General features: G+C 46.0%; 1 protein-coding gene across 3 annotated transcripts in view; it reads right to left on the bottom strand.

Moving 5' to 3' along the window:
• The window catches only part of XPNPEP1 (X-prolyl aminopeptidase 1), a 31576-nt gene extending 6461 nt beyond the window's left edge, over nt 1-25115 (bottom strand). Inside the window, exons 1-15 of one of the 3 annotated variants that reach the window (XM_019293932.3) lie at nt 25063-25110; nt 23333-23426; nt 20570-20700; nt 14575-14638; nt 12758-12862; nt 12408-12500; nt 11327-11470; nt 10869-10964; nt 8579-8660; nt 7439-7649; nt 4643-4732; nt 3303-3353; nt 2123-2181; nt 1366-1443; nt 782-853 (exon numbers count right to left, since the gene is read on the bottom strand). In XM_019293932.3, coding sequence (XP_019149477.2) covers nt 782-853; nt 1366-1443; nt 2123-2181; nt 3303-3353; nt 4643-4732; nt 7439-7649; nt 8579-8660; nt 10869-10964; nt 11327-11470; nt 12408-12500; nt 12758-12862; nt 14575-14638; nt 20570-20686 — 1262 coding nt within the window. In that variant the 5' untranslated portion in view covers nt 20687-20700; nt 23333-23426; nt 25063-25110. Of the gene's footprint in view, nt 1-781; nt 854-1365; nt 1444-2122; nt 2182-3302; nt 3354-4642; nt 4733-7438; nt 7650-8578; nt 8661-10868; nt 10965-11326; nt 11471-12407; nt 12501-12757; nt 12863-14574; nt 14639-20569; nt 20701-23332; nt 23427-24755; nt 24998-25062 lie in introns of those variants that run through there. The other 2 variants (XM_020583882.2, XM_010409072.4) reach the window with 2 other exon arrangements.
• Nucleotides 25116-25425: the final 310 nt, after the last annotated feature.

The raw sequence follows: 25425 nt of genomic DNA, 5'->3' as shown, positions 1-25425 counted from the left end.
ATCTCCTTGTAAAAATCTTATCAAAGGATGTCTGTATGGCTCTTTTTCAAAGCTCTTCCTGACTGACATAACAAAAAGGCATAGCTCTAAAGACAAAGCTCATCTCAAAGGAGCAGCCAGGCTTGTCCTGCGTCTTCCTGAACAAGCCACTTCTCATCTATTTACACTGGTTAAAAACATCACTTCTTTCATTTTCCAGGGAGTCAAGAGTTCCACAATAAAGGAACTGAGGCCACTGAATGGCACTGTCAAAACAGCATTGAGTGAGCTTTCAGATATAATGCCTTCCAAAAAACATATCCAAGACCCAAGTGGCCACTGGGATGAGGAACCCTGACTCTGAGTCTCACTGAAAAGGAAGAGAGCACCACAGGGCAGTGCTGTCCTGCTTCTTCACCCCACCTTGTTCTGACCTCAATATCAGTCAAATCTGCCCACAGGGCAGATCCTGGCAGGGTAGGTGCCTCACCCAGCTGTGCAGGCTGCTGAGTAGGCAGCCCAAGGCTAAGCCAGGGCAGTCAGGCCTGCTCCCTGTTCCTGCAACTTTATACCAAAACCATCAGCTAAAGCACAGCTCCCATCACACTGAGGGATGGATGGGACTCAGATGGGAAATGTACTTTGACATCTTGTCCCCGACCCCAACAAGGCCTGTCAGCAGCCCTGATCTGCTGTCTGCTCAAAACCACATTGCCTCGCTTGCCAAGGCAACTGTGAGCTGACCCTGCAGGGGTCATGGGGAAAAGAAAACATGGCAGCCCAGCACTGTTCATCCACTCACTTGTACTGTGCTCCTGAGTCCAGGAGGTAGATCTCGTTCACAGACAGCGTTCTGTTGGTCTCAGGAACTGGCCTGTTCAGTTAAACACAAAGGTTTTTGTCCCACAGTTTTTAAGTCTCCAGCCCACATCTGCAGTCCAGAAACCATATTAAGTGCAAGTTTGGATGTGTTGGCTCTGATTTCTTGTGGCAGTGATGGAAATCCCACACATGCTGAGCCAGGGATCATACTGAGGAGAGGATTTGCATACAGCAAATAGCACTACAGTACAGACCTTTGCTGCTTCCAGCAAAACCCTCAACATCTGTTTCTGGATGTATTTCAGAACAGTTGTGGCACTTCATACTCGTCCTTCCCAGACTTCTAGCCCCAAAAAAGCCCTTTTCTATGGCCCTGAGCAGATCAGCATCATAATACATGCATGCTGCCAGCAGGGAAAGATCTTTATTTAGTAAGTGTGGAGTAAAGAAAGATAGCAAGCAACATCTCCCTGGAGTACTTTGTTGTGACTCCATGAAGAAGAGAGACAGCTCATTCCAACTATGTTTGCTGAGGGATGCAAGGAGAAGCTGTGTTTCTCTTACTTGTAGTGAATGATGGCTCCATTTGGACCTGTGCTTGATATGGTAGCAAAACTCAATTCAACAAAGTCTTTCTGCTGACTGAAAGAAAAGATTGTGATCACTACAGCACAAGTGAGAGGAGCACAACAGGCACCTAGGGCACCTGGAGTGCCCCATCCTCAATTTCACATCACCTTAGCCTTCCCCTTGGTCTTGAAAGCACCTGGGCAAGCAAATTAGGGTAGAAGAAATGTACAATTTGAAGCCCTCTTCTCCCAGCCATGTGAAGACCTGTTTTCCAGAGCTACTCTTCCTTATAAGCAGAAAATTCACCACCCAAACCACCCAGGAAGAGATGTGATGAACAATTTCTGCGTTGTTACTTATTTACTCAAAGGCATTTTAGAGGTCCTGCTGATGCACACATGGGAGTAACTCTCAAAACAAATGGTGTTCCTTCTCTATCAGAAGAGATTTTTTACATAAATTTCTCTGTGGAAAGGAAGCAACTGTCTTGTATTAAAGTGTCCTAACTTGCAGCACTCGTCATTGCTATCTCAAAAGGAAAGTGGATAGGATCCAGTGGGCTGGGACTTGTATTTCCCAAGAGACCCAATTCTTCCCAACTCTTTCAAGTTTTCAAGGAAATCCATTAGTATAGGTTTGTCCTCAGGTAAAATATATCTGCAAGTGAGATGCATTTTTAAAGAATAAAATAAAAGCAACGGATAAAAAATGCCACCCAGAAAACTTCCCCAGAGTAGATTCATTTTTTTACCTGCGGAACTCCTCTGCTTTGTCTGCAGCAATTATTTCTGTCACTGTTCCCTTTGGAACCTGGTGGACAAAGACGTGGGCTGGATTAGTGCAGCGACAAGCAAAGAAAATGCTATATGCTTAAGCACTGGGCCTTGTCTGGGCAGTATGAAACCCAGTCTGGAAGTGGCTTCTTTCCAGGTTTTCTGTCCTCATTCCTCAGTAATGACAAACAAACCCAGCAATACTGTGGAGGGCACTTGAGAAGGAAGTGGAGACTGTCACAGAAGGGTTGCTGAACCCTGACTAGGGAGCAGTTAGTGCAATACTAACTTCACTGGGATGTGCAGAGGTAACATCTCACAAGGCAATTCTCTTCACAGTCAGGTTACACTAAGCTTAAATAGCTCTCTTCAACAGCCCATGCTATTAGAAATTTTATGCTTTTAAATGGGAATGGAAGCAGTTGCAGAAAAAACAAAGTGTGTTAAACTTTACTTTAGGCATTTGATAAATTCAAACCTGTGACACAACTTCCCCTGGACTGGAAAACAGGCGAAGCAGGGCAAGAGCAAGGTTTCATAATCCCTGAGGTTGACTTCTTGAGATACTCAGACATGTAAAAAGGCACCTTCTGGAAGTCATCAAGCCCTCTCCAAAAATAAAGTCAATAGACTCAGACATGCAGTAGCATAGCTCAGTAAGGTGCTGTGTAACACTTGGCACTCTGCACATCCACTGTGTACTCTAACCCAGTGAATACACAAGTAATTCGTTTTTATCCCATTTTCACTGCACCTCCCATTCATAAGTACCAAATTTGTTCATAATGGCAGACAATGCTGATTATCATGAGAATAATTCCAAAGTATTGTATGAAACTGAATGTTATTTTATTATTTACACTAGCAAACCAGCACAAGACAGCATTAACACTACACTAAGCCTGCTCAGGTCATTTCTCACTTGTTTGAGCTTTGGTCTGTGTAAAATAAATGGGAATATGTTTTCAAAAAAATTAATTCAGCCTTGGATGAAAGCATGATTGAAATCCTTCCAAAAAACCACAAACCACCAGATAAACCCCCAATTGTTTCCCCACTTTCAGCAAAGGCACTATAAAGACTTGCAAAATGCTTATGCCAATGAAGAATTTTACACAGCAATAGAGCCTCCAAATTAAAAAAAAAATTATACAATACCTCCTTTTCCAGCCAGTTAAAGAGCTCACACAGGGCAACAGCATCTTTAATCTACGTTAAAATAGGCACAAGAAAAGGGAATTGAGAAGAAGAAAGGTTTATCAAGCCTCAGTATAAACAGGTTTTGATGCAAAAGAATTCAACCTGTAAGTTTCAGAAACGCAAACAAAGAGATGATCCAAGAGGTATTTTCAGGTTTTGCACCCTGTAATTTATATAAACACTGAAAAAGTATCTGGAGAGTTAAATGAATGTTAATAATTACTGCTGGGACATATCTTACTGTCTGAAGTACTGGCTTTACCCCACACATGACTTTCAAGACAATTTTGCTTTAACAGCCAAGATCTTGGATCTCAGATCACAGAAGGCAACCACAGGACACATCTGCTGATGTAACAGGGGAACATGTCCTTTGGGCACACGGCCACCACACAGCCTCTGTCACACAGCTTCTGGCTCTCTTGCCTTATTTTTTTTCATTTATTTTCATTTTTTTTCTACATGTTTGCAGCATGCAGGGGCAAGAAGCAGGAGATGTGTACAAGAGCAAGGCACAATTTTGTCCTCAGGTGGCAGGTGACAAAGTGCCTCAGTACAACTATTTTTACTTCCCCTTAACTAACAGGGAGAGAAAAGCACTGAAATAGAAAGTACTGGTTCCCAGGAAGCTGCAGAAAATATGGGACAAGCCCTGCTTCAACTGGCACTTTTCTCTTATTGTGAAAACTGCTGCTTGAAAACTAACTGGAAATAAACAAGAGACAAGTTCAGCCCCACCACGAACCTGTTTCACAGACAGCTTCTTTGCTTGAAACTATGAAGCTTCCTGGGAAATCATTTCATGGAAGCCTCATTTCCAGTGTCATGATGACAAGACTAAAAGAGTGCTTTGAGGACACTGGCTGCTTCTGAACATCTTGGCCTGTGTTTTGCACCATGTGTCGAAGAATTTCTGTGTTCTTTAGGCTGTGTTTATTCAAGTGATAACAATTTGAAGACTCCACTGACAAAGACAACAGAACTAGCAAAAGGGAAAGAACATCCCTTTAAGGGCCCACACTCCAAAAAACACTTCTCAAGTCTGCACAGTCTTCCCACAGAGCAAGGCTGTTTCCTCACACTATTGCAAATGTTGTTCTTCAAGGGAATGCAAAACAAGCAAAAAATCTGCTTCAACAGCAGATGTCTGAAAAAAAAGCCTTTTTTATCCTGCCATCCAAATTCTTATTTGCTTTTTATCCAAAGCATTAAAAACTGAAAGGAAAACATTATTTCTTTCCCTAAAGGTAAAGCAAACCTGTTGCCATGTGCAAGGAGACACTCAAGGCTTCACTTACGTGTGCTCTCCTCATGCCTTCCGTTTCCGCTGCGTTCTTCACAGCTTTTGCAATGCAGATGGGGGTATATGGGGTGAGGTATCTGTAAGCCTGCAGCAGAAGGACAGGGATTACTTGTGGATTAGTCAGACTACATAATCCTACAGATTTAATAACTCAGCCTGGCCACAATTTGTACTTTGGCAGCCCCTCTCAACCTTCAGCACTGTGAGATGCTGGTTGCCAATAGTCAGCTAAGTGCACTGGGGAATAGAGAGGAAAAACAGTCCCTGACTGAAGGAAGAACAGCCATAGGGAAATCCAAAGAACTAAATAACAGCTTGTCATGAAGCAGGGTGAAGACCTGGATCTCCCAAATACCAGAGATCTATATCAGTGTCTGAGCCATAGGTTTCCTGTTGTTGATGGACACTGAAGGCCCAGAGGCCAACGAGAAGCACTACTTCCAGATGCTATGGTGGAACTTAGGCTGTGGAAACAGACCTAAAAGCCACCTTGACTTGTTACCTGACAGTCACCCTCAAGTAGCAAGGAGCAAAGGGTACCCAGCCCAGGTACCAAGTACTGAGCGTCACCACTGTTAATGATCAGCAGCTCTGACAAACACATTGAGGCCCCAAAAAACGTGAAAGGCCTTTGCAGAGCTCAGCTTTACATGCTGCCAGTTCTGAAAGGAGCTTACATCAGTGGTTTGAGACAAAGCTTTCCTGTGCTTGGATGGGGTGACCCTGCATTAAGAACTAGTAACTGATCCCTTACCACTGCATACTTCCTCAAACACCACCTGCCCTTAGATTAGCAGGAATGCTTGGCTGGTTTCAGCACATCTTCAGAAATTCACCAGCTGAGGTGACTTGCTCAAATCTTGTCACACTTGGCATCAGAAGAAGGAAGAAGAACTAAGTCCTTTGCCCCACAGTTCTTTGCTCTACCCATTATAGATCAGGAGATGGGATGAGCACCTACAGAAGCACAGCCCAAGCAACATGTTGTTTCCTACTTCAAATGTATCAGCATACAAAGAATCACTCAAATTCAAGGAAAGGCCCCGTAGACACTCTGCAAAGACTAATTTCACATAAATCCTACAGGCTTACAATTTCCAAATTCTTAAAAACAGCAAAACAATGACACCACATAACGCAGAAACTAAATTACAGAAAAAGCCACAAGAAAGTCAGAAAAGTCCTTTTATCAGTCAGGATAAATAGTCAGATTCTTAGGTTGGCTTGCCTTTCATAGATACTGGTAAGTACTATTAATCTTCTGTGAAAAGTATATTTACATGCAGCTGTAAACAAATCTATAAAGCGTTTGCAGATCTGTGTTTAATAATGGAATGGATTTTTGCCAGTGTCAATATTTGGCTCTGATGGAGACAGACACTAGATGGACTTCCAGCACTGGTGTTCTTCACACCAGCTGAGCAACTGGCCTGGAGTGCTTTGAAGTGGTGGAGAGCCAGGGAGGAACTAGGAAAACTGGCTCTTTCAGTGACTCACTAAATGGCTTTTAATCAAGACATTTCAGTCTTCCTTGCCTGCTTTCTATTGCACAGAGCTCCTCAAAACAGGGACTCTCCCCATTGCATACAGAGGGCATGCAGCACTGCAGTGACTCAATATCAGCCAAAACTTCCAGTGCTTGCAGGGTAAATAATGTCACTCTAACTCATTTTATTCCTTTATCTAGGTCACACCTTCTGTACTTCTCCATATGGATACTCTACATAAATCAACTACAGCAACTTAACCAAACTGGGGATAAACCATTGATTACGACTACAGCAAGGGACTCCCTACTCTGAAGTCAAAAGAGCAACAATTCATCCTGAATGCTTCACAGCCACTATGCTGTCAGTATTCTGTATTAGGCCTAGAAATGGATTGATGGTGTCTGAAGATTTAACCCTGGACAGGGACAAAAAAACTGTATATTTACTCACAGTATCTGTTAGTTACTAGACATCACTGTAACTGGATGGTATTCCAGAGAATGTGAGCTCTAGCAAACAAGAGATGTACCCAAGATGTATGGAAACCAGCTTATTTGTCCAAAGCTGCTGTGTCCTTCCCCAAGTATCTTCTTTCATGGCTATTAGAATATTAGGTGGACAGGGGGAGTCCTATTCAGCCAAGTTCAAAAGGGTAGCAAGATATAGCGAGTATGGGTGTACACAAATTATTCTGATGCTACAACTGTCCCTCGGCAGATGTACTTAGTGCATGGACAACCAGTGCCTGCACCTTATCTGCGTCCTCACAAGGTTCCCTGCTACAAAAACTCTGTCATCTTGTCCCTCCAGCCTTCAGCAAAAGACATCACATATTGCCTGATATCCTCAAGTCACTGAACTAAGTAAGGGCAACCACCTTCGGACACTCAGATCAAGCCAAATGTACCCTCCCAGAAGTCCTGCTCAACTTTCCTGCTTCAATTTCTGCAAGTTTCCAGTTCTTGCTGCTTGTCCACATGAAGCTAATGCTCCACCCGTGGGCAGAATGACCTGAGTTCACCCTGCTGCCTCTTCCCTCCCCTCTTCTCACTGTACTTGTTTTATCTTAAGCTGACAATTCTTTGGATAAATCGGCTTAGCGAGTTGGAAGGGCAGCTCCAGCAGGAGCAACCCCAGGATTAACAACCCCTCAATACCTCAGCATGGCTGGATCCCTTCTGCACAAGCTCCAGCCTGCATTGGGCTGTGCAGAGGGGAAACTGAGGCCAGCTGCCCTCATTAACACCCTTCCTAACCATGACAAGCAGAGAAAAGTATTTTCCCTTGCTAGGGCCACTGACCTTGGGAATGGCCTCAGTCAGAGCATAGCTGGCTTTGTCACTGAGCCACACTTTCTCCTTGGGTGAGAGGCCTGCACCAACAGCCTGCAGCTCCGACAGGATAGATCCGTAGGGCATCACCTGGATTTTGAACTCAGGCTCCAGGGTGGAGTCAAGCTGTAAGTGCTCCCTCACAGGTGGGTCCATCATCCGGTCACCATCAATGAAGAGCCTGAGAAAAAATTGGAGAGAACAAATAGGTGAGACCACATCTGAAACTGGCTGGAGCAAAGGAGGGAAGGAAAAAACATTCTGGCAACATTTCAGGGAGAAAGGAAATCGTGAATTATACACTCTACTTTGTCCTATGTCATTTTAACCACTGGCTTGCACACGGCTTAAATGAAATTAAGATGTGCTACCCCAGTAAGAGGAAAGAGCTGACAGCATTTCTATTTGTATGACACATGCAAAATGGCTACATCCCATCACTGTGCTTGAAACAGGAAAGTAACAGAGGAAAACAACAGCCACACTCTTAATTTTTAAGGGCAACATCTGAAAACAGAAAAGCTACTGTAGTTCTAAGTATCACATTGCTCTCACTTTCACTGAGTTGAAAAGTTCAGCTCAACCCTCACACACAACCTGTACTCACTCACCCAGCCAGGATTTACCTTAGATGGATCTAGGCAGCAGCTTACAGATGCATCTAAAAGAACTGTGCTTGCTGAGGCTCAATATATGGGGCAGGAAAGAAGCCTTCTGTCATAAGCCAGCCCTGAAACTTTCCTGCACAGTCCTGCAGTTTTGAAGTGACTCAGCAATTAGACTTTTGCCTAAAGTTTGTAATGTCCAGGCCAGGCTCAGCTCTTACCCACATTTCACCCAGAGCTCCACAGGCCCTACACATTACCTCAGGGTGACAGACAGAGGGCTCAGCCATAATGCCCAGGGTCACCCAGCAAGTCAGCCAAGATGCTGAGGACTGCAGCAGAGCTCTGATCAGGGAAGGAGAGCAACTAATGTTGAAGACAAAAGGGCTCAGAAAGGACACTGAAGTACCCAAGTGTAGGCATTTTGAAAAGACAAATACTTTGCTAGAACAGCTCTCCCCCAGAAAAATGTGTCTTGGGGAACAGAAGAAGGGAATACAAGCACCTGATTGTGTTCATTCCTATGACAGCGTATGCGAAAAACACTGGATTGTACTCAACATCAGAGCCTCGAAGGTTGAAAAGCCCTGGAAAATAAGAACACCAAGAATCACAGTCCTGGTTCATCTTCTGCAACATTAGAGAAAGCCAAAAATAATCTCACAAAAACACAGGCAAGCAATGAGATGTCACGGGTGCAGGCCGTGGGTCCAGCTCCCACCCAGCTGTCCCACAGCCTGCTGCATTCCCGGCAATCCTAAATTTTTGCCAGGAGATGGCACCACAACCACAGTATGAACACTCCCTGGTGTTTAACTTCTAAAGGAGGGCTGGCTTGGAAAAAAGCAGGTACAGGCAAGGAAAGACAAGGACACGTGTACAAAAAGTAGTGTCTGCCCTTTCTGGTCTGTGCAACGCAATAAAAGCTCACTCCTTAACAGCCAGAAACCTTCAAGGTTACAAACTATCATTTCATTCCAATCCTTTTGACATTTGAGGTAAGAGGAAGACACAATAGGCGAGACTAAAATACCCCAAAAAGGCCTCTCATTTGGGCACCTCCAATATCTCAGATTCAGACTGTACAGCTATTTTTCACAAAGATTTTATCCAACACAACTCCAGACAAAGTCAAGAGGGGAAGTAGATGTTCAGCACCTCTAAAATTCTGATTTTAGGGTCAAATAAAAACTCCAGGGTATCCAATTAGCTGAAATGAGTTACTCAAGCCAATAAGGCCAGCCAGCAGGACAGCTGGGAAAAGAACCAACATGTCCTAAATTACAACCCAGCACTGTATTCATCGAACTGCAAATTCTGCCATGAAAGTAAAAATAGAGCTTAATTCTCCCCAGGGAATGAGTAGGTCACTTGAATGCAGGAAAGAGCCACAAAGAACTTTTTACTGCATGGGTACAAACTTCCTCGCTCAGTCAATTCCCAATGCAGTAAGAAGGCAACAATCTCCTTTGTGGCTCTTTTTCTGTCCCCAGGAACTTGTCTGGAGTTTATTACAGTGAATTGAATTAGATAAAATTAAAACACAACTTCTCCCCTTCCCCCTTTAGGATAAGAAATCAACCAGGCACTCGAAAATCAGCTTGTCTCATGACCTTCTCTGGTTCATCTTAACACTCTTGATTCATAACCAGGCTTCACTTTGCTGGAGACATTTAATCTGAAACCACCTCAGGGCACCAATTTATCATTAATTTAATTGGAGATGCTCCTGAAAACGTGAGACATACAATCTCTGCTCATGCAGGCCTCCCCAGGGAGGAGTCATATTCACCACTCTCAGAAGTACTTCTTTCACAAAACAAGCTCTTTGCTCAGTGTCCCAGATCCAGGAGAGCCCACAGACCTCATCGAGCTGGCTTCAGCCAGTGCCAGGGACATTGTGCTGGCAGTGCTGGAGTGAGGAAAACACCACCTCCATTTCTACCTTTCCAGATCAGACATGGGGCACAGGCATGAGCAGCACTCACACCCTGCCAGTGTTACACTCCCCCTACAGCAGTCCATGCACCGGTGATTTCTGCAAAAAGGACACACAGTACTAGGAACAGCAGTGCTGGGGAAACCACTGCTGTTTCTGGCCATTCTCCTTTCCTACACACTGGGCTGGGAGCCAGCATGTGGAGACCCAGCCATCCTGGGGCCCCAAACACAGAGGGGACTCTAGTGAGACCCTGGGTTGAAATGATCTGGAAAAACAAGTTGAGCCCTGACATACTTGTTTTAACCAAAGCATTGGCTGAACACAGGAGAGGTAGAGACTGACTTAAGAAGTTGTGACAATTAGGAAGATTACTGTGAATGCGGTGAACCCCACCCTTGCCTTATGTATACAAAGCCACATGTTGCACTGCTTTGTTTATAGCCCAGACTGCACAGCAGAAAACAGTCTCCATCTTTCCAATGGGTGAGGCAGCATCGGGATATTTTACAGCCAGAATATCTCACAGGTCTTTTTTTTTCCATCACGCTGCCTCAGGCTTTATACATGACCTTCCTCTCCCTTTGCCTGGGCTGTTTTACAAAGGTGGTGGTTTGCTACATTTCCTGGGCCAAAAATATACTCAGGAGCTGCACTGGTGTAATGAGGCACAGTGCAGAAATACAGGCTTGCTGTTTGTGACCTGTTACCACCACTGTACTTGATAAGAAGTTAACTGATGTCTAACGAACATGCTGTCATAAGTGCCTCTCACCCTGGCATGGTTCTTCCTTTCCAAGGCAGGAAGAACATTTATTTTGTAGAAAGAACTGAGAAAGGAGATGCAAAGACTTACATGCTACTTCATCCAAGGCCGTTACCACAAACCACATGACTTTCCTCTCAGCCATTTTTGAACGGAGGGCTACAATTTTGTCTCTCCAGCTGACCCCTGCAAAATACAACAGGAAAAGCTACAGTGCCTAACTTTGCAGGGGATAATGAAGTAAATACAGACCAACATACTGTGCTTGTGCTCCTCACTCCTTTCTAGTAACTGATATGAACTATCTCAAAGGAGCTGCCCTCTAGATGCCCATGGATTTGTTTTGAAGTTACCTAACTTCTAGCAAATAGTTATTTGAAGTTTTGAGGATAGAGGGCTCATTAGCTAAGGTTTGATCACCTTCTTGACCTATTCACAGAGACCACATTGTGCTGCAGTACTGTTTTTCTCTCTCCTTTGTAAGAGAAAAGCAAAAGGGGATAGGGCAATAGGAACAACCCATGTCTGTTGGGAGTTAAGCCTCTCACCTGTGTAACTCAGGTCAAGCGTGATGAGAGGCTTGCAGGGGCGTTGAGGACAATCTGTCCAGATTGTATCAATCAGGTTTTCTTTGACAGGCACAAGGTCGTGGCCAGCACTTCTCAAGACTTTGGACATTCTCTTCCACTGGTCTGCCAAAGGGAAGAAAGTCAGGAGTGGTGGCTTTAAGGAACACACATATGTTCAACAACATATGTTCACAGAGGTCAAACTCAAGAATCAGAGTCTTCTCCTTTCCTTCCAGCCCCGCTTTATTCCCATTCCCTCAAAAAAGAAAGCAAAATTACTTTGCTTTTACTGCAGTTACAGTTCCACAAACACGCCACAACAGCCAGCGGCAGGTACAGAACTTCACAGTCCTGTAGCCTCATCCTTGAGCTGAAGAAGAACTGCTCCAGCTGGGAGACAGAAGTCTCTGGAAGAAGCCATGGCAGAAGCTGCCCTAAGGGTGTCCTCTCCCCCAGTGCAGAACCATGCTAGATCGAAGCTAGACAAGATGAGAGTTGCTTCCACACAGCCATGAGACAGGCTCTTAGTCCATCTGAACAAACAAATATCTCCCCTAGCCTCCAGTGACCTTTGCACTGGGCCTCATGATTTGAAGCATGAATAGATGGATACTATGATATAAATGATACCTCTCCCTGTGCTTCCTATAGGGAACGCTGCAGAGATCCTAAGACCACCAAGCAGGAGTAGCAGCATGAATTTTGCCTGGGTGTTCTTGCTCACATGCTGGCCAAGGCATTCAGCACCTTTGTACTGAAGTGCCCGTGACAAGCCAAAGCACAGACAAAAATTGGTGATCAGGATTCTGCTTTTCAGGTAAAGTCACTGCAAGCCTAGAAAGCAAGTTTCATCCCTTGTGTTTTGGAGTCAATGTACTGCTGTGGAACTCTTGTGATACATAGCTAAACCAAAATCTAACCTGTTTTGCGTAACAGTATAACCACCACTACATCTGAAACATGGTTAGCTGCACGTCACCACACAACAGCTCAGCCAGAGAAGCAAGGAAGCAAAATCTAGTTGCCCAACCCAGAGTTAAAAACATAGAGTAAAACCAACCCGCTGGAATAATGAAAGGGTCCACTCCCACCTTCGAGCCTTCTGGGAGGACACTCACTAGCCAATCCTCCTGAGTTGGTGTATCTTTCAGACCTTCAAGGATTTAAAAGAAAAAGTTCAAATAAGTAGTCACATTGAAACATTCCAACACTATACAAAACGTCCAAGCTAATGCATCAGATATATCTACTAATGAATGTTTAGACCCACAGACAAGAGTCTTCACAGGACACTAAAGCAGAAGCAGTGTATCCAAGATGTCCCTAAGTCCCTGCATGATGGGATATATCCCTAGGGCTGAAGCTGTACATGTGCAAAGGGACTGAGAAGTATCCCAGGCTCCTGCATACCCATTTTCATGAGTGTCCAGTTGTTATCCATTTGATGTGCAGCTTGCAGGAAGTAGCGTCCATCAGTCCACATGGCTGCGTGCTGCTCAGTGACTATGGCGGTACCTAGGCAGGGAGGCAGAAAGGAGGGGTGATTCAGGCTGGGCTGCCACCATGCAGAGACACAGACAGCAGGGACAGTGTTTGAAATTCACCCCAATTCCCTAAAAGGCACCTCTGATCACTGTTCAAAAGCTATTCCTGTTTCAGTGGAGACATTCACTGTTGCCCCTGCACTGTGACCTTCTAAATCCTGTTGGAGACAGTATGCACACAGATGCACCTTAATGAACTGCCTCAGATGAACTCAACTTAAGCAAATCTCAGCCAGACAGTGGAACTGGGTAAATGGGGCTTTCCAAACATACTGTAACAGAGACTGTGGTCTCCACTTGGCTCTTGTCACAGTAAGACACATACTGTACATCCCTGAACTCCATCCCAAACTCTTTTTGGGAGGAAGCCTGGGCTCTGGCCACCCACAAGAATCAGCTGATACCAGCCTGCAGACATGGGTGTCACTCCCAGCTGTCAGCTGCACCCCTTTCCCAAATGTTACAGCTCCAGCAGAGATGGCTGAACAGGAAACATGACTACAAACTTCTGCTGGTTTCATTGTCTGTCCCATTCCACTGACTCCAGATGGAGGGATGCAAGCAGACAGCTGAGGAGCAGTGACACCCCAGCAAGGCACTCAAGCTGCCTTGCCCTTGACAATATAAAACAGAACAAACCATGGTACAAACTGAAAGTGAATCCAAGTCTTTGGAGACTGCATCTTGACCATACTCTCTGTCACCAAAAACTGATGCCCAGATTAGCAGAGCAGAGTTTCCAATTATTAACTCATTGTCTTCTACCAAATTCTCCCAACACCAACCCCATTTTAAGTTGCTTCAGCCTGAAAAGATGAAGCAAGAAACACAAGGTGAGTCCCTGTGTGAAACCTCACTGATTTGCTGAGCATTAGGCTGGGAACAGACCTTCCAAGTACATAACAAAGGCACAAATTAGAGAGGAAGGTTATGAAGAAGTCACACAGAAAGGGCAAAATTAGTACAGGATTCATGTGAGCCATTAACAGCAGCCCACAGCCCTGGATTTATCACCTTCCAAATGAGGTCCCAGAGCTCATAGGAACTGATGAATAGACCCTCCAAACAGAGGTACCAGTATTTATTAAACTGATATGCAATTAGAGGGGAAAAAAACTTCAGTAGACTAAAGTGACTTTCCAACAACCACAGAGCAGAGTAATTTGCACAGCTTAGGGTACAGCTAGGGTAAAAACTAGGTCTCTTGAAACACAGACCCATCCTACAGCCAAGAAAACATCCTGTCTCGGCAAGATAAGCAAACTTTTCCACAGTGCATTTTCCAAATGCAGAGTTTCTGGCCCTGGCTCTGTTTAAACAGAAAGGCCAGCTAAAGTCCATCCACTACTCACCCAGCCCGAACGGGCACCGTAAAAATCTGTTCATACTGGCTGCACATCAAAAGAAATGACCACAGGTTACAAGCACCACATTAAAGAGTTAACAGGATTTTACTTTACGAGAGGTTCATTTAGGGGTTGAACATTTTCTGAAAACTTGTTATTCTGCTGATATTACATAATTCCAGCGGGTAGCCAAGACACAATTCTGCAGATGCTGAAATGGGAATAAAACAGTCCAAACAAGCTGGATAGATTTTCTTTTCCATCCTGCCTCTATGCCATGAATGGAACTGTTTCTTTAGAGGAGAATTATGCAAGAACCCAAGTTCTGGAAAGGTACCTGCAGAGCCATCAAATCCAGAGATGAATGCCCTTCTGCAATCACAGGGTGCAATGTACTCGCTCTAGAAAACAAAAGAGGCAGCAATTATTTATAGCAGCAGGAGAAAAAAACAATCAGCTGATGACAAATACTTTGATAAGCTTTTTCTCCTAAAGGACACCACAGAGAGAACAAAATGAGTTAAAAATTCCTGGGCTCTACTCCACTGTGATTATACTGTATTTATGTTCAACTGGTGGGGTTTTTTTAAGCTGCAGCACTTTTCTCCCACAAATATCTGTAAACACTGAAGTGCTTCAGGGTTTGCAGACGTTTATTTCACACTCAGCCTCCCCTTTGGGCAACAAATAAATCAGGTCTGCAATGTGAAGGGAAGGGAAACCAGAAGCACCCCCCGATCTCGGAGACCAGAGTAATCAGCACCTAAAATCTGTAAAATTCACTATCTCCAGTGAAGTCCCCTCACTGGCATTTATAAGAATTCCTTTAAGACTTTTTTTTCTGCAATTGTGACATTGAAAGAAAATCATCAAGGTGGTAAGACTGTAAAAAATTTAACCCTTGGGACCTCTCATAAATAGATACTGATCCTCTCACTTCTTCCTTGCCTACTCAAAATCGACTACAGCCAAAACCACCAGACCATGGTTTGATGGATGAGAGGGAATCAAAGGCTATTAGTCCATCTTCATCCCAAACCTGTGCTTCTGGACACATCTTTTCAGAATGTTGTAGAAGAGCCTGAGAATGCACAGACACCTGATATTAACAGGAACTGCCAAAACTAAAAGAACAACTGTACCTTCACATGGCCCACATGCCTTTTTTATGGGATTCCATTCTCGCAAGTTTGTAGGTCAGAACTGCTGAGTAGGCCTGTTAATGAACTAGTGCAAATCAGCAAATCAGCTTAATCCAGGCTGACAGCACTGATGTGTGAGCTGCAAAACCCCTGGATTTGTACCTTACAAATGGTCTGAAAAACAAGTCTGTTTCTCTGCCCATAAAGTGTCTCTGCACCCAGCTGTGCTGGGGCAAAAGAAGCATCTTGGGAACTGAGCTAAGAAATCACAGCCCGATTCTCAGGTGGTTTTAGTCTCTACTGTGATAGAATCACCTGATTGTTAAAAAAATACTCCTTTCAAATCTGTTACTCTTCACTGGTCTAAAGAAGACAGAGGGTTCAAAGCACAGGAGTGAGGGAGTGAGCAGCACAAATTACAGCACCTGGGACCAACCCTTTATTTCTGCTCCAAATCACGCCATGATCAAATCCCTTCTGCAACAGCCATGTCTCTTCCTTCCTGGGAGAAGCCAACCAACCATCCCCCACTAACATTTTGAAGCTGAACCTTGGGACAGTAAATCTCACAGCCCAAAAGAGGATCTCGTTGAGTGGGTTTTGCTCCCAGTTGCCAAGGAAGATTTCTGGTATACGGTCCAAAGAAATCCTCTATTTTATCCAAACACTAGTGAAAGCTGGCAGAAAGGAGGGGGATATGGAGACCATGCGTGCCCTCCTCTATGACCCAGTTAGTTTCCTGTGCCTTTTCTTGTCCAGCCCCACAGGGCTGTGACACGCTCAGCAGCTGTAGGGACGAGGGAGGCTGGGATACCCACCTTGGGAAGGGAGGACTGCCCTCAGCACAGCTCTAGCTGATGGAGTGGATCCCTCAGCCCCACACAGCACATTGTCACCAATAATGACAAAGGCATCAGCAGACAGAGGACAAAGTTGTTGAGGGAACAGAATCAAGCATCTGTTTCCCCATGATGCCTTAGGTTTTAACTTTTATATTTTTCAAATTCTACAATGCTTAGTGTGTAACCCTGAAAGTTTCTTGTAGCCTGTTAATTTCTACTCTCTCATGCTACGTAGACATAACAAAGCCTCTCTGGATCTGCTTTCCAAGGACACCAAGACCTTCCTAGGCCAAAAGTATAAACCAAAGAGCCTCTAAAGCGGGGGTAAGCTGAGGGGAAAACTGAAGCTCTAACTGGAGAATTAACCCTGATATGCAAATGAACCAAACCTATAAAAGGGTGAAGAACTCGTGACCTGTTGCCCATCTTGGGGCCCATTTTGAGAATAGCTTCAGGCTCCCCAGGGTGTACCTTTGAAGGCCTTTCAAATAAATACCTACTTTTATTCCCTTACTCCTGTCTAGTCTCTGTTTCTAGGAGTCCTGTTAAGGCATCACCCACTGCCTGTCTCAGAGCAGCAGGAGAGAACACAAAGGCAAGAGCGATGCTGGACCTGAGGATTCCTCATTCCAACATTTCCTAGACTGCTATGACTCCCCATCCCTACACTTCCCAGCTTGAAGGTGGGACACCATCTCCCAGGGTCCAGTGCCTGAAGGAGATACTGGAAATTTCCCATCATGGATCACATCATTTAAGTGCATCTCAGACCAGACCAGCGATTTCTTTTCCATTTCTCTTGACCAACATAGCAGAGACTACAGACTAGTTTCCTTGTGCAGACAAGCAACCTCACATTCATAGCATGGGTTAATACCACAGAAGAGTGAAATGGATGAAAACAATTTTTAAAAAATACAAAAGGAAAAGAAGTGTATCAGTTTTAGATCTGGTAAAAGCTGACCCAAATTAGCAAAGACCTTGACTGCATGGACATACCTCATGCTGTCCCATTCACAGACAAATCCAGGGAGTGTTTTAAGAGCTTACAATGAGGCAGAAGGGCTTTAAAAGGGAGTATCAGGGATCTGGAGGGAAAGACAGTTCATTCATCTGTCAGTCTGAATTCTTGCACACGCACCTGTTCTATTCCATGCAGGAACCCCCACTGTGCAAAGATGACCCCATGTTTTGCACAAGCTAAAATTACATGGGGAACACCTGTGTATGCCACACAAAGCACAGACCACAGCACAGTGAGAACAAGGTATTTCCCCGGGGCTTGTCTTGCAGCTCTGACGGCCTTCAACCTGGCCTTCCTCAGTCCTTTCACCACACCTGTCAGTCACACAGACAAAACTGGGGGCTACATCACAAAAACCCCTCAGCTAAGCCAGGAAGAACCCCCAAAAAATCAGTGCTGCTTATCCCCAGAGCCTGCATGGTTGTGCTGTAAACATGTTGAAGCTCATTCTAGCCTAATGTCAACCAAGATCAGCAATGCAAACTGCATCTGGCTACCCTTAGAGGCACAACACTGGTGTCATTAAAGAACAAACATTGCTGTGTACCTGGAGAGAGGGAGGTATTCACTGCCAGAAACCTAACTGCATTGGTAAGATCTGGAACAGGTCAGAGCAACCTGTGCACAAACCATCTCTTGCTTTATAATTCGGCTGATTCCTCAGCTCAGCACAAGTGTGTGTTAGAGAAGCCAGCCCTGAGCAGAAGACAGCACCTCTGCCAAGCCAAACACGGGGCCCTAAGCTGGACAGGTGCTTTCTTCATGTGGCAAACCAGCCAAACCTGACCAAATTTGTTTTGAGTCTGGAGGCCTCAAAGGCCTGGAGGGTGAAGCCAGCCACAGTTAAGCTGTGCCTGGCTCCAAACCCAAGCTCTAATCCAAACATCATTCACTCCCATTAAGAAGCAGCTCTTCCAATCTCTGAATAGTCCCATATGGACAAACTCCAGATTCAATGTAAACACACACTGACTCAACATAAAAATGGATCCTGCTTTTTACCACTGCAGCATCCCTCTGACAGACATTTTTAACCAAACCACAAAGGGCTTAGGTGCCTCATTCCCAAAAACATGGCTTTTCATCCCTTCATGATCCTTGGGCACCTGTAGACACCCAGCATGCATGAAAAGAAGTGAGACTCTTTGGGCTTCATTCCACTTTTGGCTGGGACTGTCCTCCTTTCTCATCAGCCTCTGGACCACGCATGTCCCCAAGGAAAGAGTCTGTTTCTCTGACTTCTTATCACCAGCATCAAAAATTTCAAAGATTAAAGCAGCCAGCCAACATCCAAGGCTGAGTGCAAGAGCCACAAATCCAAGGCAGCCTTGGTTAAGCCTGAGTCAGAGCCAGCTGTGTTTGAGAAGCTCTGCAAGTCTTTCAGTTTCTTATACAACTAAACATGGAAAGCAAAGGATACAACTGGTAGCAAGACTCCTGGCAGTATGATAATCTAGGAAATTGCAGGAAAACCAATATTAAAAGCATCACAGAAATCACAGCTCGTCAACATTCCCAATGTTACAAAGAGAAATTAGTCAGCAAGTTGCAGCATCAGGATATATCAGCATCAGTCCAATCCAGGGGTTCCTTTGCAACCCAGAAACGAATAAAGCTTCCCCCAATCTAAACCCTGTGGCAACACCACAGGATGGAAAGCCCTATTTGTTGACAAGTTCTGTGATGTGGATGCCAGGACAGCCTCAGGAATAGCCGAGAGAAGCAAGGACAGCAATACATAGCTTGTTTGGGCTGTGGGGAAGAAATGGCTTAGGCCACCAAACGCTTGGCTATAATTATTCTGAGTCATGGAGGGAGCTGCCTAAGAGCAAAATCTGACTGCAGGGCTGTAAAGTTCTTGTTTGCACACAGGAAACAAACCCTTGCGTGGACCATGGAGAAGTTTTCAAATCACAGGTCATCACAATTTACCTGGAATCAGTAAGGCTGTTCTGGGATCAACAGGTTTCTGTCATTGGCAGAAACTGCCTCAATTCCCAGCCCTCACAGAAAAAAATCCTGCACCAGCTATTCAGGAGGCACCAGAATCGGCAGTTTTTAGTAATCGTTTCCATTCAGATAGATTCCCTCTGCAGAGAAACCTGACCAACTCGCCTGGCAGGAAATAGCAACATGGGGTTCTCTGCTTAACTGCACTCTGTCAAGGAAAAGAAAGCAACAGAAAAACTCAGAAGTCCTGAGGGTCACATTCTTCAACTCACATGACAGCATTTAATGTCTAGTGAAATGAAACCAGAGTTATATACGGACAGAGGCAGCTTGAGGCAGGAATGCAGCAGACAATAGCAGCTGCAGAAAACGCCTTCCCCCTACCTGCCCAAGTTTGGACCTCCCTATGAGGAAACACGATGCTGCACATATGGTCCCAGGGCACAGGCAAGTCCGGACCTGGCTCACCCCAGTGCCAAGTCAAGGGCAAAGGTTCTGATTCAGTTGCATTTTGCTCTTGTGCACCCTGGGGTAAAAGGGAGCTTTGGGTGTGAGCCAGTAAAGCTTCAGGTCTTTTGTTTCCTGAAAATGGCTGAGGAAGGAAAAACCCTCAGCAGTTCTTGGGTCTCCTAACAGAGTGAATAGAAGAGTGAAACATGCACATGAGCAAGCAGGGGAGGTAAAAGGCAGTTGAGCAATTTAAAATTTATGTCACGGACTACAAAATTCTAACAGTGGAAGCAGCACAATTACTGTCATGGGTTACCACCCTGGGGCCAGACTTCCCTCCTGTCTTTGGTGCATAGAACATGATGCAGAGCAGCATGGAAAGGGAAGTGTCACTGTGGCCTGTTCCTTCCCTGCCCCTCCAAAGACTCCTCCTTGTGGGATCTGAAAGGGTCTAGCATAAGGCAACAAATTCCACCAAGAAATGAATGAAGCAAAGAGAAAGCTCTGCAACTAAACCTTTGCTACCTTGCTTGAGAGTATGTATTGATCAGGAGGTGCTACTGGGGAAAGTCAAGCCCAGATAAGGCCTGTTCCACCTCGAGTAAACCCCATCTTCCCAATAGCCAGCATGGGCACAGCAAGTGCCCTGGCAAGATCCCTTTTCTGCAGTGTAAGCTCCCTGAACACAATCTGATGAAAAGCAGTTGGTGGAACATGCACTTTGATTTGTTACAAGAAGATAAAAACCTCAGTCTCCCGAACAGACCCCAGAAATGCTTTCCAATCTGATATTTCTCAGGTTACCCAGAATTTTATGCTAGCACCATTAAAGCGAGTGAACAAAGGATGATTTTAGTTACACCTGGCTTTTATTTTTTGCAGGGAAGGAAAGTGTGACCATTCCCATAATGCATCCATCCATACCTGGTGGGCATCTCCAGAGGGCACTATGTAGGCTTGGACAGGCTCCTGGACATACTTGGGATTCTTCATCACCTGCCGCAGTTGCTTCAGCAGCTCTGTTGTAATTTTTGGACTCATCTTCCTACCTGCAACTAAAACAAAGCATGAAACTTCAGTGTTTCTCTAGCCATCCCAGGTCACTCACATGCACAGGCTGGAGGAGGCTATCCCCACTGGAAACTCCCCTTGGACAACTGTGCCAACATCATCCCTGTCAGACCTATCTTGTCCCTTCATTCATATTCCTTGAGAAAAAGAAATCAGGTTAAGGCCAGAGAATCAAAGCTGGCCTGTCCTGGAAAGGATTTTTCCCACCCGATGATGGATGGCATGCCCTGTAGTGATACATGAAAGCTTAACATACTGGTCAACCCCTTTTTGCATGTGGACAGCAGCAGGAACCAAAGCACCTCAGGCATACCCTATGACAGCCAGGAGAGGTCTTGGAATGGGATATGAATGGTCCCAAGTACCCACACATCAGAACCAGCCCCACCTGTGAAGTGCACTGAGAGAAACTTTCAGTCTTTTCTCTCTAGGGCCACAGATGGTGTGGCTTATACACCACAGGAGCACAGGCTGCTGGGAGAGGAAGACATGCACGTCAGGAACTCAGAAATGGACCAATTATAAATGCAATTTTTAGAAGTTTTACTGTAGCCGAGAGTTTCATGGTGACCTGGTGACTGAATGAACTCAGACAAAAGAAATCTGCTCCCAAGGACATTCAGAGGGATGCATTCACTGGCCACATTTACCTCAGGGCTGCATGCTAGTTCACCTAGGAAGAACACAACTGTAACAGGAGGAACAGCCCATTGAGCTCTCACAAGTGACTGCCAGAGGACAACTGAGGATGCTTTGGGAATGTTTTCTAAAGACCTTTGGCAAATGCTCTGCAGATCTCAGCTGGTGTCAAGCAGGGTTGGGGCACCGCCTGGATAGCACACAGCAGATCAGAGGGCAAAACAAGGGCACAGGCGAGTCAACCTCCCTGGCTGTGTTTCTGCAATGTGAACACCAGCCTCTCAATGTGCTCCCCCAAAACCCTCACCAGCCAGCGCCCGCTGTGAGCACCCGGCACAGCGATGCACCAGGCCCTGCTTCTGTGCTGGCACAAGAGACAGCTGCAGTGGGAGGCACGTGCTGGCTGCAGAGGATGCCTGGCAAGAATAACTATGAAAATCAAGAAGCCTGAACCTTTTCAGAAGTTGTCCATCTTCTTCTTCACTCCCATCTCCAAAGGGTACCCAATGTGGGATAATCCCCTTCCCGGTTTTCTCCCCACTCCTTTCACAGTTTTAAGAACTCTTATAACTTTAATCCTGTCACTTTCCAGGGCAAGGTGGGTAGGTGATGTGCTGCTTGAAGGCCATGCTATGAAGTATTTCATTCTGACCAGTTAATTTCACAGCTCATTTCACAGCCATGTCTACAAACAGGTCATAGATGGGAGAAGCAAACAGCATGCAAGTCTCAAACATTTTTTGCTTATCCAGGCACTTATTCTATTTACACCTCAGTAGCTACCAGGAGTCCCACATGACATTACGGTCTTATGGCAAAAGACAATAAGGCACAGTCCCTGCCCTGTGATGTTTGCCATCTAAACAGGAAGGCAGAAAAGCTGCCTCCATTTCACAAGATATGATTTGACCAAGGTCACGCAGCAGTACTGTGACCAAGTCAGGAACTGAACCAAGATCTGATGCATTCAGGTGTAAAAAACCCAAGACCATCATTCACATGTCTCATCATAGGAAGTTTAAAGCACACCAGACTTGTGTGAGATTGACTCTGCCCACAGGTACACTGTCTTTTAAAACCCAGACCACAATAAACAAATCAAGCTCAAAAGGCACCATACACTATATCCTCAAATTGGTAACTTGTCCCTTTGCTGGGGATTACACCTCAGACTTATTTCCAGGACAAATTTCATTGTTTTATACAGTGTTTGCAGGCTACCCTGAGCTTTATAATACTGTGATTGTTTCTGTTTGTCCTCCACAGAGAGCTGCTGTAACACTCTATAACATTGCTGCTGATTTATGTTCAGATAGAGTGAAACACAAAAGAGAGAGAGCAACGACATAGTGACTAGCCAGCAGAAAAGAATCTCTTTCTACAAACTCATAAGGACACAGTTTCCTTTCTTGGCCTGTGCTTTGTCTCCAGGAGTCTAAAAGTCTCATATAAATAGGCAAGGCATGACAAGGCTTTGCCTTTTAATAAAGCTCCTTGCTGACAAGCCATGGTTTTCTTAGCAAGAGGAGATTCTCTCAAGGACAAAAAAAAAAAAAAATTAAGAAGTACTCTCACTGTTGAAAGATTTGCTTGCAATATTAAAAACACAACTAAGGTAGATTAGCAACAACACCCATATTAAGGGCTTCTATTTTGGATAACCCCCACATTATAAGAAATGGCTTTCAAAATATCCTCCACGAGTTTTACAATAAAAATTGTCTTCAGTTTCCAGAGAAATAGAAGCTGTTTTCTCAGAGATATTTGGTAGTCATTTACTCTGGTCACCCCTATAAATCTTAATTACAAGCCTCTACAAAGTTAAAACAGTTTATCTGTCATTATTTCTATCACTATTTAATCAGTCCAGTGATTAAAACCAAACACAGCTGAAATTAAGGCAGTGGCTGTAGCACTACAAGAACCAGTCCCATTTCCTGCCCTATCTTTTTCAAAGGTATCATGCTCCCTTGTTACCTGTCTGCAGTTCCCCACGTCTGGATGCCACTTGTCTCTGCTCACACAAAATACCATCCAGCTCTTTGCTCGGCCTTCATAAGCTCCACTGTGCCTGAGAAAGCAAAGGGCAAAACTGAAGTGGCCAACAAACTTTGCCCTCCCATAAAACATTCTCATCCCCCAGCAATAAGATGAAAATGCATTAACACTGCATTCTTGGTGGTAAGATTAGAGACCCATGGAGGGTGAACCATGAGGGAACAGGGAACGTCAAGGGCCAGGCATTTGCTGGTCAAGATTTATGATTAAATCTTGCAAGTGTGTGCTGGTTTATGCCAATTTGTTTTCTCAGTCATTCTGTCAGAGGCCACTCATTTCACAGATGGGGAAATTAAGGCAGAGCAGGAGTAACATGCAAAGTATCACTGTAGCATGACGAGAGTCAGAGCTGGATCCCAAAATCTGTCACTGTCTAGACATATATTATCTACACCTCACTCAGACTGCAGGAGGCAGTTCTCCAAGAGCCCAGACCAGATCCTGCCTGGACAGCATCTCCATCAGACACATGGGACAAAGAGCAACCACGAAAATGCTGCCAGAGGAACCAGACACGTCCTCCTGCCTCCCACACGCACACATAGTGATGGGCTGCTGCAGCACAGGCGCCAGCGACGGCCAGGGCCACCAGGCCCACTGTATCAGGGTATGTGTCAGTGCCACAGTGGGGAAGGGAGGCAAGGCCAGGAGGTCTGGCTACAGCTGAGTGTGCCTTTGGCTGCTGTATCAGACCACCCTGAGTGTTTATGTCATGCTTTCTTCAGATATGCTCATCCTTGTGATAATTTCCTCTCTGCTTTCTCTTTAATGAATACTCTTGCTCAAAATAAGCACAGTAGCTTGCATAGTCAGGAGCCAGCAGCACCACCTCAAAGCCAGACCTCTCTGGCCTGGACTGGCTGCACACAGGGCAGCCCAAGCACTCACTGACCAAGCAACCACACATTAAGGCACAAGACCCATTGCTTGTCCCCTCTCCACATTATCTGCAGCACCCCAAATTCACCAAACAGAATGGCAGAATTGTTAGGGTTGGAAAGGACCTCTGGTCCAGTCCAACCCCCTGCCAAAGCAGGGTCACCTGGAGCAGGTGACACAGGAACACATCCAGGTGGGTTTTGAATATCTCCAGGGAAGGAGACACCGAGGCATCCCTGGGCAGCCTGTTCAGCACTCTGCTACCCTCAACGTAAAGAAGTTCTTCCTCACGTCGAGGTGGAACTTCTTGTGTTTTAGTTTATGACCATTGTTCCTCGTCCTGTCACTGAGCACCACCAAAAAGGGCCTGGTACCATCCTCTTGCACCCGCCTTTAAAATACTTATATGCATTGATGAGATCCCCTCTCAGTCTTCTCCAGACTGAACAGGCCCAGCTCTCACCGTATCTCCTCGTAAGTGAGATGCTCCTGCCCACCTGGGCCAAAAACCTCCCCCAGCCCTCCACAGGACCGACGGAGCCTCCTGGGCCTGGCCACCCCGGCTGGGCCCGGCTGTCAGTGCTGGATCCCCTGCAGGGCCTGGGTGCCCAGGCTGGGCCTGCAGACCCGTCGGGGACCGGCCGGAAGGGGAAAGCCGAGCCCAGGCCGGGCCGGGCCGAGACTCCTCGGCCGAGCCCCGGGCACAGGATCCGCTCTCAGCCATGAGCTCGGGACACCCACCCGGGGCTGCCCCGCTCGCCGCGCCTCACCTGCCGCCGGCCCGCCCGCCGCCGCCGCGTCAGCGCCCACGCGGGCCGCCAGCACCGCCCCCCGGCGTCACGGCTGACGTCACGGGGCGCGCGGGCGGGGCCGGGAGCGGATCGGTGCCGCGCGCCGGCACCGCACCGGCTGAGCCCTGCGGGCACCGCTCCGCCTCCCGCCCGGCGTCCGGCGCTGTCCCCGCCGGCGGTGTCCGGGCTGGGCGCGGGGCTCCGTGTCGCGGATGAGGAGAAGGCGGTGTGGCGCCGGCGGGGAGGGACCGGAGCGGAGCGCCTGTCCCACACCTCGGTCTGCGCTCGCTTCCGCGATCCGCTTCGCTCTTGAACTTCAAAAATCCAGCGTGGAGAAGCCAT

The sequence above is a fragment of the Corvus cornix genome, chromosome 6 (assembly GCF_000738735.6).
Source record: "Corvus cornix cornix isolate S_Up_H32 chromosome 6, ASM73873v5, whole genome shotgun sequence".
NCBI lineage: Eukaryota > Metazoa > Chordata > Aves > Passeriformes > Corvidae > Corvus > Corvus cornix.
The sequence above is the reverse complement of the archived record's forward strand: the minus strand, read 5'-3'. Positions and strand labels throughout refer to the sequence as shown.